This window comes from Topomyia yanbarensis, chromosome 2, assembly GCF_030247195.1.
Source record: "Topomyia yanbarensis strain Yona2022 chromosome 2, ASM3024719v1, whole genome shotgun sequence".
Classification (NCBI taxonomy): domain Eukaryota; kingdom Metazoa; phylum Arthropoda; class Insecta; order Diptera; family Culicidae; genus Topomyia; species Topomyia yanbarensis.
Window position 1 is genome coordinate 200,836,234 of NC_080671.1, and position 18,530 is coordinate 200,854,763.

General features: G+C 35.6%; 1 protein-coding gene across 12 annotated transcripts in view; it reads left to right on the forward strand.

Moving 5' to 3' along the window:
• Nucleotides 1-18,530, forward strand: part of LOC131682681 (neurotrimin-like) — a 174,525-nt gene that overhangs the window by 31,969 nt on the left and 124,026 nt on the right. For all 12 annotated transcript variants that reach the window (XM_058964358.1, XM_058964365.1, XM_058964364.1 and 9 more), the window contains one exon: nucleotides 71-361. In XM_058964358.1, coding sequence (XP_058820341.1) covers nucleotides 202-361 — 160 coding nt within the window. In that variant the 5' untranslated portion in view covers nucleotides 71-201. The remainder of the gene's footprint in view (nucleotides 1-70; nucleotides 362-18,530) is intronic.

Below are 18,530 nucleotides of genomic sequence, written 5' to 3' on the forward strand. Positions count from 1 at the left end.
TGAAGCGAACGAAAAGTTGTGCACGTGGAAATGAGAAGGATAAAACTATTTAATTTTATTCTTTACACAGCATTATAGCCTACATACAGACATACATACAAGCAAACGCTTATGAGAGAATGCAGTGAGTGTTACTGAAAGCATAGTTATCAAACCGCTTGATTTTATATACATATACAAAGTATACATGCTAAGTGGGATATGGTGAAGGCGGAGACAAGGATAAGCGTTGTAACGGGAACCGGCCCAAGGAGCAAAAGCAGCGATAAAATAATGAACAACAGCACATTGAGATCGGTACTATTAGCATTGTTGTTTTGCCTTTATGCGGCGCCGTCAGCAGTATCGTCGGAAGTTACAGGTGAGATAATTGCTTTTAAAATTTTAGTACGTACACACTTGTTCTAAATGATATTGGCGGAAATAATTTGAATTAATACGATATAATAGGATAATTGCCAACTGCATGACTGATTATTAATCTAGGCTGTTTATCGTACACTGAACAACCGGATTTACCTGAGAACATTTCACCGCCGTTTAACCGCAAAATATTTCCAATCAAACAAGCCGTAAATCATGTCACAAGTTGTACCAAGATGCTCTAATTTAATCGATGTGTAATAAATCACACAATGTGGAAAGCTGCTCCGTACAGGTCGGTTTCCTATTCATAACTAGCAGGGCATATTAACCGTTTTGTGGGTGTCCAAGCAAAAGTGGGCCCATTCGACGGGTGTATCGGTGGACTGTGGCTTCCACTGCTCGGTTGTTGATAATCCATAATTCATTGTGCGTTTGTCGCAGCTGTACTCTCCATTGCAAACGGCAGAAGTCCTCTCACTAGAAAATGGAATGCTCAAAATATAAGGGGAAATTTGGTGCATTAAGGCGGTCGTCTCGAGTTGTAACTGATTTTTCACTTTTTCAGTGAACAACTATAACTACATTCGATGCTTTCATTAACCTTAAAATTTACAGTTCAATAAAGTCATGATGCCTTGTACGGCATCTGTGCCGAGCTAAATTTGGCTGACGTCCGTTGTGGAACCAGTGTATATTTATACTTTTTTAGAACAACTGTTTTGATTTTTGCAACATAAATAAAAAAATATGACTGTATCACAATTAGTCTAGTTCTGGGGGCGAGCTGGTTGAAGTATTATCGTTAAAAAAAGATTTTGTGATACAGAGATACGGAGGTGATACAGACATTCAATTTCCATACATAATTCAACTTTTAAACAGTTTTCCTTATTTTTCATTGCAAAGTATTGAAAATTGGGTGAGTAGCAGTGAATCTTCAAAAGGAATCTCGAAAAAAAATTGGTGTACACCATAACGCAAAATATCGTGGAGCAGTCGTATTAAAATTACGCACAGTTCTTCTTAATATCTTTGCACAGGTAATTACGGGGACGTTTTGCAAAATTGTTATTGTTATTATTTTACAGTAACATATTAATTGATTTTCTAGCAAAAATCGAATTTTTACTTTAAAGTGCTACAAAAATTTAAAAATCGAGAAAAAATTAAAGCTACCTGAGGAATAATGCGAAAAAGAACTGCAAAATTTCAAAACGATTGGCCCAGTAGATTTTGAGTTATGATGTACATCACAAAACAAGTCTATATCGAGACGCCTCTGGAGATGTTCACTATCACTCACTCAATTTTCAGTCTGGTGCCATGAAACTTTAAGGAAATATTGTTGAACTGTGGCACATTTTTTAATGTTCCTTTTTTACCGAATGTACCTTACACATTCATAATGTACGGAATCAATCATAAACAATGGGCTCAATCGGTTGCTTAGCTTTTGGACATCGTGGCATCCATTTAAAAATAAAGCTCGTGCATCAGGTTAACGAACCTTTGTATTTCCCTTCAATATTCGATATTATCGTTCGTATACGTGTATTTCACAAACAATCCGATTTGGAAAATGGGAAATAATTTTCTTGATTTATGCCATCTCGAGCTATCATAACTCTTTGTCTGTATATGTATATATTGTCGTATTATCACTCGTTAATTTTCAAACCAATAAATATATCGTAGAGAAGAAATAGCGAAATTTGTCTAAATACTGTCGCAATAAATAGTGATCCAGCCCATTATGCAGATAATATTAGCTTTTCTAGACAATACTCCCACAGTCGGCTGTGTGGATTTCGAATTGCTTTTGTTTAGAAAACATAGGATACTCTCGGTAGCCGGCTACCCAGAGTTTAAAAAGAACCAAAAACTAAATAAGATCATTACTCGAAAACCAACCAAATTACTACCTAATAAACCTTGCTTTACAGGTCACATCGCTTGCTTGGAGCGAATCCTAGACCCCATTAAAATTAAAGTAGGTTTATAAAACACAATAGGACATCAATTTATACATTACACAAAGAACCTATCGGCTCAATTGCTATGCCTTGTCTGGATAACACAATTCGTATAGGTATTATAAGCCTTGTGATCCGTATAGGTGCCGTTTTTTTCTATGTTTTGACCCACCATATAAGTTGGCCGCCTTAATATATATAATTTGAAAGCTTTGGCACCAACGCTAGGATAGCTTGTATATGCCAGTATTGCGATTGTTATTTTTAAACATTGAATAAATAAATCGTAATAATTAGTTTTGCGCATTCTGTTTGTCCGCGATCTCCCTTATAATTATCACACACCTGGTTTCAAAAAGAGGAACGCAACAAAAAGCACATTCATTCAAAATATATGTCCGGTTTGACCATCCCTTACCGTCAACCACTCAGCCGGGCTTTGTTATCCTGGACTGCAAGCTAGCATCCCATCCATCGAATTGAGATGATGATGGTCGGTGAAGGTTCAGTTTTCAAATGTCGCTGCAGCAACGGCTGGGAGTGTTTGGTCGGCCAATGATAGCTTACAGAATTGCGTAGGTGAAATTGCACCAGCTGAAAACTCGAATAACAAAAGAACGCAGTGTGAATGGTTTGCGGTCGTTTAGTTCACATATAAATTACACCGCACCACTAGTGCTGGTTATGTCGGTCTAGCTGGTTGCTCCATGAATTGCAAAGCAAGTGAACCCTCCGGGATCTGAACTCGTTTAATTCAAAATCGCCCGAAACAGTTGGTAATATGATTAAAACATATCCTGTGTTTTACTCGTGGAACCAGATTAAATCAGTTTGATTTGATGATACCGGAAGCACAGTGGTCAGAAAGTTAAAAACGCATTTATCTCATCTAGCAGTATCATAAGCCTTTTCTTATATCGTTAAATATATACTCTTCATGCAAAATCATTTTAATATTTATGAATACATCGAAGGCCCGTTTTTAACAGTCCATTTGTTTATTTCCGGCTTATAAAATGGGGATAGTGGCAAAATCGGGACAAAATGTCTTCTTTCTTTAAAATTAACCAAAGCTGTTAAAATATTCTCCTATTGTCCCTAAAGGTGACTCTAGACCATTTTCTGATTATATGGTATAAATTTCCCTTAAGGGGGTATCCCAGTGAAAAATTTAAATAAAATTGTTTTATTTTTATTTTTGCCTATTTTGCATCCTTAACACAAGAAAAGCATTTTCCAGATAGGGTTTACTCGAATTTGGCTTACCTTTATAAATATTATATTGTACAATCCATGAAATCGAAAACAATCGCACAATAAAATAATAATAGGTCATATAGTAGCTAGTGTCCTTGGTAGTAGTGTCCTTACTGATGGTACTGGTTGTTGATTTTGAGGTATTTGACGTAGCTTTTGCATTTGCCACAACTGCCTGAACAGCAGCCACAAATTTGGCAACCGTTTGGGGCTCAGGGAATGGCATTGAAATCTGTGAGTTGGATTTCATTTCCGCTTTTGAGTTTTTCTCCTCGATTCTTGAACAGCTAGCTAAAACCGTCTTCCATAATACTATGCTCGATTTTCAGCTTCACCAAATGTTCCACATCACGAATGCTCGGTCATATGCGAAAAAACAGGAAGTCAGTGGTCATCGTGTTTGGCCGAAGCATCACATATTGTTGCTAGGACTCACTCATCTCGATAAAAACCAACGGAAAAAATAAAAGTAACGGTTTTCTTTGTTCTTGAGACAATGGTCACAAAATAAAAGTAACTGCGCTTTCACATATTGAACAGATCAGAAGCTAAAATCGCTCTGCTATTTATTAGTGTAGCAAACCAACAAATCGTTCCTACCTACAGTCTACATTTACCGCGGCAGTGCTGTAAGTAAGCAACGTTTTCGAAAAACACCACTCGCGGTATCGATCGTTTATTTCATGATGAGTGAAGTTTATATAGTGATACAGTGATGGACACAGAATTAGTACATTTACATGTATTACCATTTCAGTGCATATGGAGTGTGTTGCAGTTACTTCACAGTTGAAAACACTTGTAAGCGTGCAATCTACCTGTCGCTGTTGTAGTTATAGTATGTAGTGAATACTGCTATATACTGCTGATAGACGCCGTTCTGAAAAAGCACGTGCTTTCTGCTGAAAAAATTTGGTCACATAATTAAAACACTCGAAGTTATTTGTGTCTATTTCCCGAATAAACATACAAAACAAGCATTGTGTATTCATATAAAGTAAGCTTTATACTACTATATTCATGAAAGCTATCGGAATAAAAACTTTTATAGGTGGATAAAAGTGCATCATACTTCGACGAGCTCAGAAAATAATTTTCCACGAGAAAACAATGAAAATCAGAAACTGTTGTATACTGCAATTAAGCAATTCAAATAGTAGATTACAACTGAAACGCAATTCTCTTCCGCGATAAATAAGCTTGCCTTATCCTCATGGAACCAAAAATATCCATCACTTTCGTCAACTGAAATCAAAAACAACGTTGGATAAGATCATGGCATATTAGTGAGCACTCAAATAATATGAATATGTCATTTGAAGAGCGTTTGATTACCCATATTGTCCAACATAAACAACTTGTTTCGAAAAAGGATTTGAAACTAGAGTAAACTTTGTTAGGATGTAAGACAATCTTCACCGTTTTTTGAGAAATATTTTGAGGCAATGGGTCGAAATTTAATCTATTTAAGTCGTATAGAAAATGTTACGCACAATTTCCAGCAAATAGGCATAATCCTTAGTCTATCAATACATGCTGGCGACTGTATTTTGGTGTGAGCTGATTTTTGATGGCGTGGTGTGGGGCCCATTTACAGATTGGATCAGTAACAGTACAAGCACATATTGTAGGATAATATGGAGTCATTAACCGACGAACATTTACCTATGTAGCGAATCTAGGCATGCATCTCGGCTCGTTAAAGAACGATTCACACGATACATCAGGCTTCCGTCACCGGTACGGAACGTCAAGATTAGTTACATGCAGTTAAATGGAAGCATTCACATACAGCATCAACAGCACGGAACGTTTTGACGTACGGCACGTGTGAATGGGCACAAGAGAAAAGTGTTTAACTTATCCTGGCGGAACGGTGACGTTCCGTTGACGTTGACGGAAGCTGATGTATCATCTGAATCGTCCTTAAATGGTGATTTTCTAATCAGATGGTTAAGTGTACGAACTCTGATGAAAAAATCCGTACACTATGCCGCAACGAAGCGTAATCGTTCACCACGCTCAGGTAACCAGTTCGCACAGTGTACGGATTTTTTTTTCGTTAGAGTTGGTCAGCTTAGTTAAGGGATCACATACATTTTTATTTTTCAAGAAATTGAAGAATAATTTTATTTTATCTGAAAGAACAACTTCTTGAGAGTATTTTCCCAAATTTTCACAGAGGTCCCAGCAATAGATTGAAAGTTACAACGCCTTGAAGCGTGCTTTGTCCACCAAGAACAGTGGTAACTTGAAATTTTAAACTCGATCATCGAAATGTCGTTTTTCCAAAAATGGCATTTCTGTGATCACAATTGCTAAAAAAAAACTACTCAACCGATTTTCTGTTCGTCATTAATTTTTCTCGTAGATTAACGTATACTTTTTCATGCAATTTTTTTCTTTTCTAGAGAAGAATTTATTTAATACAGTTTTTGGAGCTCAAAACATCATTTTTTTTTTGGGGAAAACGGTACCGAATGAAGAAAAAATATTATTTAACTGATCGTTATGGATTTACTTTTTTTTTTACTGTAAACCGTGCTATTAAAATACTACTGCCAGGTTTGTTATTTGCTCACACAATGTGCCGCAAAGAGCGAAATACACCGATGAAAAATGGAGCAGCACAAAAACACTGCGATGTGCAGAACGACCGCACAAAGAGAAACTTGAAAACGAAAAAGAGAGTGATCTGTGCACCAAGAGCTGCACAATTTCGTTCAAAGAGTCACCTTGAAGAGCCACTTTTTTGTGGCTCCCCTCATTGGCAAGCAGGTAGGAAGGCGAATAAAACTACAATTTGGATAAAGTTTGATCGGAAGAACGTTTTTAAAATGTTTTTTGGTTGCCTTCTCTGCTTCTGTGCGCGTGGGATCAAGATTCACACTGATGAGCCTCTCTATTTATACTCTTTGAGGCGTTCTGCCATGAAGTAGAATGCACGTATGGGAGCAACACACATCGCAGTGAGGAGGTTTATTGTGAAAGAGAAGAGCGGTGGTACGCATGAAAAGTGCATAGAGCGGTTTTTTTTCTTTTTATTTGCTCTGGGGTGCATTACATCCCTGACTACTGCTTTGATGTAAGAAAACCATCGCTTCATACCTTTAAATAAATCCAAATTTTCTTCAAATTTTTCTTGCTAAAAGATATCGTTGTCTAGAGACTGCAAATAAGCAAAAGGGTTTCCTAGCTAAATACTAAACAGCTATGCACTATTATTCATCACCTAGATATAAATTAACAGCAATTTTAAAATTCATGCTAATTTTGTGTCCAAGTCTCATTTAACTTCATTATTATAACTCCAAATTTCGTGTAATATTAATAATTTTTATATTATTACTAACAGTACACAGTGTACTGTTCTAACAATACAGTACATGTCTTGAAACAATTAATTAATTATCTATTTGATTTTTAAACGTTTTCCGTTTTCTAAGTGTTAGGGATATGAGTATGCTAAGTCTGTGTCCTCCACTATACGTAATGTATTGATAACGTTCAAAATCTTTTCCATGGCGGAAAATTTTCCTTGGATATCAACATGTAACATATCGTTGAGCATGACAATGTTAGAATCAAGATGGACGATGATAGGATTGAGGCTAGTCTGCACGATCTATCCACGCGTACTAGCAATAAGTTCATTACAATTATCACGTGGGAATACGGAGTGGTGGAATCCATTAATATTGAAACCTGAAGTAATTTTTTCCCTGGTATTTCCAGCGGCTTCCCGATTAGAAACACATAACAAAAAGATTTCAAAACTATATCTCGTGGTGTTACTTGTTATAATTTTCTGTTATCTTAATTACTAACGAGACCTAATTTTCAACACAATATGTTACGAAATTTGCTTTCTGTTACAATCTTGTTGTTTCATTTTGATCGGGTCTCGTGTCCTGAGAAGGAGAGTGACGGCACTTATTTCTTCTTATATAAACTTCCAATACGAAATAGAAGGCATCACCAATACTCAAATCACGCTGTGCACATACAAAGGACAGACTCCAACGTGTCAGTTCTATAACAACAAAATACACTACGGAAACCCATGTATAAAACCCTTTAACGAAACAACAGGCAAATAATCCCCACACACACAACCCGCATCAACTTCAACTAAACCACAAACAACCGTAGTTATTGCTCATGAACCAACGAATGCCGTAACAACAGAACCAACGAACAGTGATTCCAACCATTGTGATTCGCCTGCTACTTTCTAATCAATAGTCAGTACTACCAACGATCAAGTAAAAAATCTCCATACACGATCGTGACCCGTAGGTTCCACAAACAATCCAAACCATTTAATCGCAAAAATTTATACAACATTAATAGTGACGAAAACGCAAACCCGATAGAAAGTGGACGAAGTGGATCTCGAGTAAGATAGAAGATCCTGCGCGAAGTAACAAATCATGTACATGCGATCCCATAGAAATATAAATAAACTTTGCAGAAACAGAAAGCACACTAAGTATCGAGATTAATGGCTTTGGTGATTGTAGAAAAACTATTTATCTGACTCTAAAATGTCTATATCAAAAAGTGTACAGCGTGTGACCTATGTTTCACAATAAATTCGTGGTCACTGGGCAGCTTAATATGGACCATCTTAAAATTTTGTAATATTTGTAAATATTGCCAGTAGCCCGATCAAAACATCATAATAGAAAATTATCAAAATTATAGCTCCCGTTGATACTTGTTGTAATTTTCTGTTATTTTCACTAATAACGAAACCTATTTTACAATACAAATTGTTACGTAAATTGCGTTTTGTTATAATCATGTTATGTCATTCTGATCGGGAAATGTCTAAATGTGAAATAAATGTTATAGCTTCCGTGTTTACATACCCGTAAGTATAATTTATTCATTAGCTTGTTATTTATTTATTTATTGACCAATCTATTTATTTATTTATTTATTTGCTTGTTGTTCATTTATTTACGTTATTTATTTACTCCATTGTTTATAGTATGTGTCAGATAGTTTATTTACATTTTTGTTTATTTGTTTACTCGATGAAAATTAGATTTATATAGTGTAAAAGTTATGCATGCAACCAAACCGATCTAAAACACAAAAAAACTTTTTATCGGGGCTTCAACCAATACATGTTTGTACATATTGCTTTCACGCTATATGCTGCAATGTGTCATCGATCGGGAGTGGGGATGGTTTCCGGAGCAAAGAGGGGATAAAAGGATTTCCCGCGTGTAAAACGAGAGCAGTTAGTAAAACTGACTCCGAGGAGTGAACCCGCGGGAGCGTCGTCCCATCGCAATACCGGGAATGTGCGCTTCATCCGTCTGATTGTGTGTTCAGGTGGGATCTGGAAGATCCGAAGCACGATCCGCCAGATTCACTACACGATCGTTAATTTCTGACCGGATAAATCGAGTGGGGTAATAGTGTGTAGCTATCCTGGCCCAGTCCTGTGAAAAATCTCTACTCTGTCTAAAAAACATCGTCAGCTGCTCTTGTTCCTGTTCGCCATCGCTGTCCCAAAAATCCATCGAAGCTGTATGTCGACCAACGTTTATCCCGGCCGCAAAGATACCGCAATCAGTCAATGTATTGTGCGAAAGAATTTTTGTTTTTTTTTAAATAAATGTAAGGTTTTGTTTAATTAAGCTGTTTCATATAATGATGTTCTTGAGGTTAATTTATTTAGCTTGTTTTGTTTATTTTTGATAAATTCACTTTGCTCAGAGACCTATTTAGGGAAGATGGTACACTCAGTGAAATTATTCAGGAGATCGCGGTAAAACGACACAAATGCTGATGTTTTGAGTACCGTGAATACTTTCCAAATAACGTAAAACAATAACTAAAATTACCTTCCATAACAAGCTTTCTACTATTAAGGGGTTATGTTATAGGGTTCAAGCACCGCTATAGTCAATATTTAAAAGGAATTCTTTAATAATAATAATAATAAATGGCAAAGAATGTTCTTTCGAGTGCTAATAAAGAATTCGTGTTTTAATTTCTTTCTTTCCATTTTTGTCAATTTAAAAAAAACCTCATGATGAATCACACTGTATAACGATGAAATACAGTTACACTTCGTAGGAGTTTAAGGATCTGCTAATAATTAGAGGAATTACTTGAGGGGTTTATATAGTTGGAACTCAAAAATCTGAAAAAAATCATTGAATATTCTGAAAGTACATGCTTTTGAAAATATCTGTGCGAAATTTAATCCAGATCGGAGCCCTAGATTTTAAATTATAACTGTTTGTAGCGCGCTGGTTCTTCCATGAATGAAATTACACACAAAACTTTAAACGCAATTATCTCGGAATGAAATTTTTTGAAAAGTTCCATTATGGTGAACGTGATATCTCCAAAACTATTCATCCGTTTTCATTTTTTTTTTATTTTTGTTGGAATGACATTTTCGTGTACTTGAACGGTTCCTTTTTCACCAAAAATTTTTCGATTCTTTATAATTATGAACACAAAAAAAACTTAATCTTTTGTCTAACATGTTTTTTGCAAGAATTTTTTTCTATCGGAAAGCCTTTTTCTTACTTTTTTTTATTAACGTGACCTTAATTTTTTTTCATTCATCACGATATTGGAAAACCGATCCTATCAAGTACACCACGATATATTTTTCTTCAATAATCTTTTTAGTTTTTGGATTTCAGTTGAGCGGATCGGCTTGGAGAACGTTCACCGCAAACCTCTAAAAAAGTACGCTTTGTGGGATGGGCCATAACTCTAACAACGATATTCAAGATTCTTTAAAATCCAATTTGATTTTGCTATCTTGGATAGTGCTACCAACGAACTGCCTTTCGCTTTTTCAAATAAAATTTGTTTAAAACACTTAAAAAAAACACGCTTACTTTTTCGCCACAATTTTGTATATAACCCTTTAAAATGTGCAGCTTTTTTATCAAAATTTGCAAAAGCTAATTTTATCCATCAACCTTACATTCTGAGGAGTGCGTCAAAGTTGCATTTCGTGTAAATAAGCATTTCGTTTTAGTATATATAGTTATATAAAGTAAATGAATAATTTTACAATACATGGAGTTTTTTGAACAGCTGTCTCAGTCTTGTTACGAGCAAAACGAAAATTTGTTTATTGCCCGACGTTTCGGCCTTTGGTTTAGGCCTTTTTCAAGGGAAATAAGGTCTATCGTTTTTTGTTATACGCGCCAAAAAATAATGAAATTTAAATGACATGTAGATCAACACGAATGTAAACATACAACGATTGAATCAAAAATTTGATTGAAAATTACGTTAAAATCAATTGGAGCATCAAACAGCATACAATTTTATTCATTCATTTTACAGCAGTATTCGAGTAAAAATACATTGAAGTGCATTGGTTTTCCGTTTAAAGAAACTGTAATTCTCAATCCACGTGTAAAATTATAATAAAATTCGTTGAAGAAAGCACGACAGGTCGTGTGTATTTGTGGTGGAACGTAATTTTACATTTATATTCATGCTCCAAATATGTGCATGAAAATAAACTTAAAATTACAAAATATCTTTTTCTGTGTAGTGTCATAGACCTTATTTCCATCGAAAAAGGCCTAAACCAAAGTCCGAAACTTCGGACAATAAATGAATTTTTGTTTTGCTTGTAACAAGGCTGAGACAGCCGTCCAAAAAACTCCAAGAATTATAATTCCAGTCGTTTTACAATACAATTTTTAAAAATACATCAATTTTACCGCTTTACCGCGCGGTGTGGTGCAGTAAATGCAATGCGGTTGCTGTAAACGGTACGGTTTTATTATTTTTTGCGTTACGGACAATCCATACACCGCCCGCATCCGCACCGCGACGGACTCTAAGGACAAGTTTTAATTATAAGATTGTCGTTGAATTCAACAGAATTATCACTGATTTAGATCAAGCCCAAGTAACAATTGAAGTTTATAACATGCTACAAGTGCAATTAAAGTTTTGTGAGTGGTTATAAAACTTTTATAAAACCCCAATTGTTACTAGGAAGGATAATATGTGTAGCAGAATTAAGGGTAAATTGGATTGGTATTTGGGATACTTTTTACCTGGTAGAAAATCATTTAATTTTTTTCGTTGGCTCAACAATACACGTAACGTAAGACTACGTTAACAAGCATCTTGAGTATTGCGATTAAATGCTAATTGAAACAGATAATCATATTGAAAATATAATTTAGACCCAACCATTAATTTCTTTCATATCACACATATTTCATTAACAAAATTGTAAACTGCCTGTTATAATGAGCTGCAGACAGTTTGATCAACCAAAACGAAGCAGAAATGCTTCGTTAAAATTTTATGTAAACAACGACCGTATTCTGTCGCTAAGCTAACTTTAGCACGAAAACTCTCGTAACATAGTTAAATATAAATAGGAATCGCACTGATAACATCAACACAAATTAAAACTGCCCCAGACCATTCCATTGCATCGGAAAAACGTGAAAGGGATACAAATTAAGAAAGAAAAATAGTAAATCAAAAATACTAGGGAAAACAGGCAACGCTCGAAATGCTAGCAACGAGCCATTGCCGGAGACATCGCCGCCAGACTGTATGCGATGAATGAACAGGAAAACTACCGTCTGATGGGGGTAAGACGAGCACAGGTCTACATAGGTGCATAGCAAGAGAGATCGGAGCTGACGTTAAATCTAATTTGGAACATGCATTTTCCTGGATCGGTTTGGAATTGCCGCTTGGCAGACACTGGAAATTGTCTATAATGAATTGTGGTTTCACAACCATGCATGGGGCGAAATTGAAATGCCTTGGCGATGTGCCTGAACAAGGTATTTCAATTGTGTCATGTTTCAGTTGTATTGAATTGTTCAAGTTCACTTTATTAATCGTCGATCGTTTCCATGTTACCCAATGAAGCAAATGCAGGCTTTCTCGAACCATTTCGTAATAAAATAGCAACGCATTGGATTAAAAAGAGCTTCATGTTATTTTGCCTTCATAAAGCGACATTCATGTGGTGGGTCATGAGTGGTGATTGATATTCTGTAGATCAAGGAGTAAGCAGTCTTGGCCTACTGAAAATATAAAGAATGACACGAGCAGATGGGAATGATAGTTGTTATTACAATGGCAGAATACTGAGAGCAAGAATAGACGAAATTTTTTTGGGCTTTACAGTCGGTGGTAGAAGTAAAAGCGATGTATCGCTTCAACTCGTCGTTACGGTGGTTTTTCCACCTTTTTCAAGGAATCTAAAATAATTTCATTTTCTATTATTTTCGGTTTGTTTTTCCGATTAGTGTTCAGAAGAGTAACTTACAGATACTATTTTGTTTTGTTGTTATGTCTACCATCAAAACGTCATGGCAGAACTGTAATAGCTTCTGAAAAATGCCATTTCAAAAACATAATTTGGTTTGGTATTTATACCTCTCATTGCAAGTGGGTTATCCATCAGGCTCGGAAATAATTTGTCACTAGAGGTCTATCCCTCGTATATTTGCTCTTATATCAGAGGTGACATAGTCACATATGCAACCACAACTAATATATATTTAAAATAACAATTTAAGTGGGCGCAGAATTGTTTTCAAGTGTTATGTCTGTTAGTCTGTGCTCCTAGTTACGGGAAGTGTGTCGATATTTTGCGGTCGACTGTATTTTTTGTTTTGGAATCGAATTTCTAATCGTCTAGTACGGTTTGAAAATTTATTGTCTATGGGTTTGTCTATTCTATTGCTACTAGTTTTGTCAAGTTGCTGTTTGTGTTTTAATTTTTCATAGTAATTATGACATTTAATCTGGTCATGGATGAAGTTTTTTTTGTATCTAAAATTTCTAAGGAACTTTGTCCCTGTGTGTCAGTTCGGTTGTTATACTATTTTCGGTGGACATAAAGTGGCCAACTTCAATATATGCTAATGACTATTTTCTGTGGGTCCTGCTGCGTTTTAAATCGAACCTGCGATCGAGTGCTATTCTGTGATCCATAAGTGTTACTCTCTCTCTCTCTCTCTCTCTCTCTCTCTCTCTCTCTCTCTCTCTCTTTTTTTTTTTCTTTCTCTTTCTCCCAGTATGATCAATAACGTAGATGGCCACGCCCATGCTGAACAATTTTGGGATGGAAAGGAATGTTATGGCATATTCGTTTTTGACAGTGCACTACACCGGTGTAGTCGGTGCTACACTCATTCAAACTTGGGTGTAATCAGTCTATCTCTTTCTTTGCACTACACCAGTGTAGCACCAAGAAAAAACGAAAACGCCATTAGTTAAACACTTGTGACTATTACGACCGAGAAATTCTCTGCATCATCCACAAGTGTCGCGGGATAGGGTTGGTGTTAGTAGTTCGGGTGATGAATCAGGATATATCTTGGTAGATATTGTGACTTAGCTAAGTACTCACGCGTTTTGTCTATTCATTTTAGATCATAGTTTTCAAGTGTGCATCCTCCAGTACAAATATGAATGCTGTTCCAATAGGCATTTTAATAATTATTGTTCCACGAGGCGTTACATAAAAGGATATAATATATCATCTATAGACAATATGCTCGTCGCAATATGTACGAAGTCGCTCGCGATCAATTTCCGAGATTTCGAAAGGAGCAATTTGAACTCTGAACAGCCTGCCATCGGGAGTATTGCTTCTTACTAACACTTCAATAATTATTTCCAAAGTTTGCAGTACAAAAAAAGCGTACAAAAAGTAAAGAAGATATCCCAATTGAATGTGAAGAAATTCACTGCGAAATGTCAATGACATGTTAGCATCTCCACTCTCCCTATCAGACACGTTTTCATAATTGGGTTAAATGCCAAATTGCAAACGATATGTTTATTATGCCTAATAAATATAATCAACACATCGACAAGGGCATCGGCGACCCAGAATAAGGATGGATGAGAGGAGAGCAATAATGATTTCGAAATAGGAACAGGAGTGCAATTTTACGAAGTTATAGCGTCCGATGGCCCTACATTGTCTGACAGAGTGAAGTTCTGGGATGTTGAAATGTTTACCACTGTTTAGGAAAGCAAAAGTAGTACAAAGATAGTGTAAGACCTTCATGAGCCCTCAAGAAGTCACTTTTGGAGGTATTCGTCAATGTAGATTTGTTGGTAGATGGTTTCTGATTTAATAAAAAAAATGGCTTATTTTGACATCTACAGATCGCTTACAGAATGGATAAAGGCTATGATGCAAAATCTTAACCGTCCAGGTTAAGTCTTCGGTGTGGAGCAATACCTTGACCTAGGAACCCCTAGCATGTTGTTAGTTGCCTCTTACGTCATGAGAGCAGGGTCCCAGTGGTTCTATTCTTGGCTGAAATAGTGCAAAAAGATTTAAGCCCGCCGGACACCACACGGTTTTGTGGATCAGTGGTGCTGGTGCCTTGAGATAGTAGTGATTCTTGTTTTTAATTTGTTCGTTGTCATTCCTAAATAGCATCCGTTGCAATTGGAACGGGGTATGCTAAAAATGATGCTGTACTGATGTTCGTCGAGGATGGTGTCTTTGATTTTGAAAAATAAATTTCCCACTGAGCAGATGTTGTATGTTCGGGTATTCCTTTTTTAGGTGTTTATCGATCAACTGGTTAGCTGTGGCATGTATGTAATTGAACGAAATTTGTGCTGCGGGATATCGGATGACTGGTTTGTTGTGTTTATTCATGCGGTTTATGAGTGTAGATCCTTAGGTTAGTTGTTGATATTTAATTGTTTTTAAATTATAGCAGCTTTTTCTGATGTATGTAGGTTGGTTGATCGATAGTTTATACGGCTGACAAAGTGTTTAGCCATATTTAACTTTTTATGCTGACCACGATCAGTTTTAAGTACCACTCCGTTTTTATTTGTTGATCTTCTTGTCGTACCAGCATAATATTCAAGAACGGTAATCTATTGTTTATTTTCAATTCAGAGGTGAACTGATTGTGTTCATTATATGTGTAGTTTGACAGGAGAGATCGCTTGCACCAAATCGCCAAATATTGTTTTGATAAATTGCCACGTTGTGTGGATGATCAAAAACTGGTAGTGTGTTGAGTAGGTGTTCTGTGATCCTACTGAAAGAACTAACTACTAAGTAGTTTGATTGGAGTGTGTGCTGTACATATAAAAAATCTCTCCACGAAGTAATGCCGTAAGGTAGTGCCGGGATTGAATCAGGTTCCGTGCTTTGTAGTTGTAGTGCGTTGTAGAGTAGTTGTTTTATTGGGTCGAATGGCTGCCGAAGCTCGTTATCAGAACCAACATTGTATATTTTTTTTCTTGCTCAGGGTGTTTTTGAACATTTTTTCTAATCTCTAAAAATAGCATACATACATACATACATACATATAAGTCACAAACATTTTCCGATCTTGACAAACTGAGTCGAATGGTTTATGGTAGATCACTTACAACTATTTTTTTCAAAACATAGAATGTAGTAGGGAATGATTGCTCAGGTTGTTATCATTTTGGTCGTTTTAACGGTTAAAAGATCAAAATCGAAAGCAGAAAAATTGCACTATGACATCAAACAGAAAACTATTTATGCTATCAGTGAAAGCAAATTGAAAACTCATTGAGATGGTGAAATATTTCATTGATAACAAAATAAGTAATCAATTTGATGTTTGTCAAAGAAATAGAAACAAACATTTTTTTTCTAAAAATGTAAACACATCAAAATGATATCAAAATTTGATGTCATATTTGAAAAAGTTTAAACTGATATCAAAATAAGATTTCAATTTGATGCTTGATATCAAAATATGTTGTCTATTTGCTGTAATTTTGATGTTGGACTTTGCTCGGGTATTGGGGCATTGCAAATTTTTTTTTTTAATTCTCAAAGGCCCCCCCTCTCATATTGTGACAAATGTCAAAGTAAGCTCAGATGCCAAATTTCACATCATTTGGACAATCCTAGACCCCCGCCCACATCGCTTGAAATTTTTGAAATTGGTGCTATGGGAAAATGTGTGGGAAAAATATATGAAATGCTATAACTTTTGAAGTAACAATCAGAAAATTACAATTTATACCTCTTTTAAAGAAAAAACCTTAGTATTTGAATGGAGATATTCCTGTTTCTATAAAAAAATACGGGAAAGTTGGGTACCTGGTCATTTTGACCCCAAAATCCCCTATTTTTTGAATTTTTCTGCTCCGTTGTGCAAACCATACATATTTTGCAGTTTTTCTAATGTGAAAAAATCTCAGAAATCGAACCGAACCTTTTAGACCTTTTTCCGAATACGAGATGTTGGGGTTATAGGGCCTTTTATCATTTATATTGAATTTTATCATTTTCTCGTGCATATATCTCTATTATTCTTCATTCAATTTTCATAAATTGTACCTTGTTCAATGTGGAAAATGCTTAGAAATACAACAAAAATAGATTCGTTTGCGTTAAATACAAAAACATCATCAGTACCCTACTTCCCCGTTTTCTTTTATAGAAACAGGAATATCTCCATTCAAATACTAAGGTTGTTTTCTTTAAAAAGAGGTATAAATTGTAATTTTCTGATTGTTACTTCAAAAGTTATAGCATTGCATATATTTTTCCTCCACATTTTCCCATAGCACCAATTTCAAAAATTTCAAGTGAGGTGGGCGGGGTTCTAGAATTGTCCAAATAATGTGAAATTTGGCATCTGAGCTTACTTTGACATTTGTCACAATATGAGAGGGGGCCTTTGAGAATCCAAAAAAAAAATTTTTTGCATTGCCCTAGTGGGTATTGTTGGAACAGTAGTGATGAATAGATGCCCGAGCAGAGTCTGACAACAAATTGAAAACTAAACTTGATGTTGTGATGTTCGGCAGATGATTACTCAGGTTGTTGTCGTTTTGGTCGTTTTAACGGTTAAAAGATCAAAATGGAGAGCAACAAAATTGTCCTATGACATCAAACAGAAAACTAATTCTGCTATTAGTGAGAGTAAAATGAAAGCTCATTGAGATGTTGAAAACATTTTTGATAACAAACTATGTATTCAATTTGATGTTTCACCAAAGAAATATAAACATAGAAAATTCTTCTAAGAAACAAGGATAGCAAAAGGGGATCAAAATTTGATATCATATTTAAAAAATATAAAATCGATAGCAAAATAAGAATTCAATTTGATGCTATTATCAAAATATGATTTCTACTTGTTGTAATTTTGATGTTCGACTTTGCTCGGGTGCCGGGTGTCAATTCTTAAAGCGATTTCAGAGTCCAGGATGGCGACTTTTTGTTTAGTGAATATCTATTTGACTTAATGTTATATATGTAAGTAGCCCTTTTGGATATTAAAATGACATCTGACCTTGACCTCTGCAAACTACAGAGTCGTCAAGTCCGCTCCAAAACACGGTGTCGATTGTCTGAGCTATATAAAATTTTACTAAACCAGAAGTCGCCATTTTGTATGTCAAAATGGCGTCAGGCATTGATATCTATCATGCACTCACCAAGCTCGTTCCCAAAATATCCATATTGATTGTATTTTATAGAATTCCGCTAAACAGGAAGTTTCGTTTACAAAATGACGCAAGATTTCGATATTCGTCAAGTTCGTTCTGAAAATACGCCATCTTGGTTTTCAAAATTGCATCAGATATCGATGTTTGACGTGTACTCGTTAAAACTGTTGAAATATCTTTATTTTCAAGATCTGTCTTCTTAATTTTTTAAAAAAAATGTTCTAAGCTCTTTGCATTCGAAAGGATTTAGAATACATCCCACAGTGGCCGCAATTTGAGCATTTGGTCAAGCACCATTCTGAGAATAACTTCTCTTTTCAATATGTAGTGTTTTTTCGCGAACATAGCTGTCTTATTTAAAGTATATGATAGTTGAAATCCTAGAAATGCCACATACAGACCTAAGGAGACTCGAATCAAGACAAACAAATGTTTGCATTATTTGTGATGCACCCTGTACTCTATTTTTCTAAT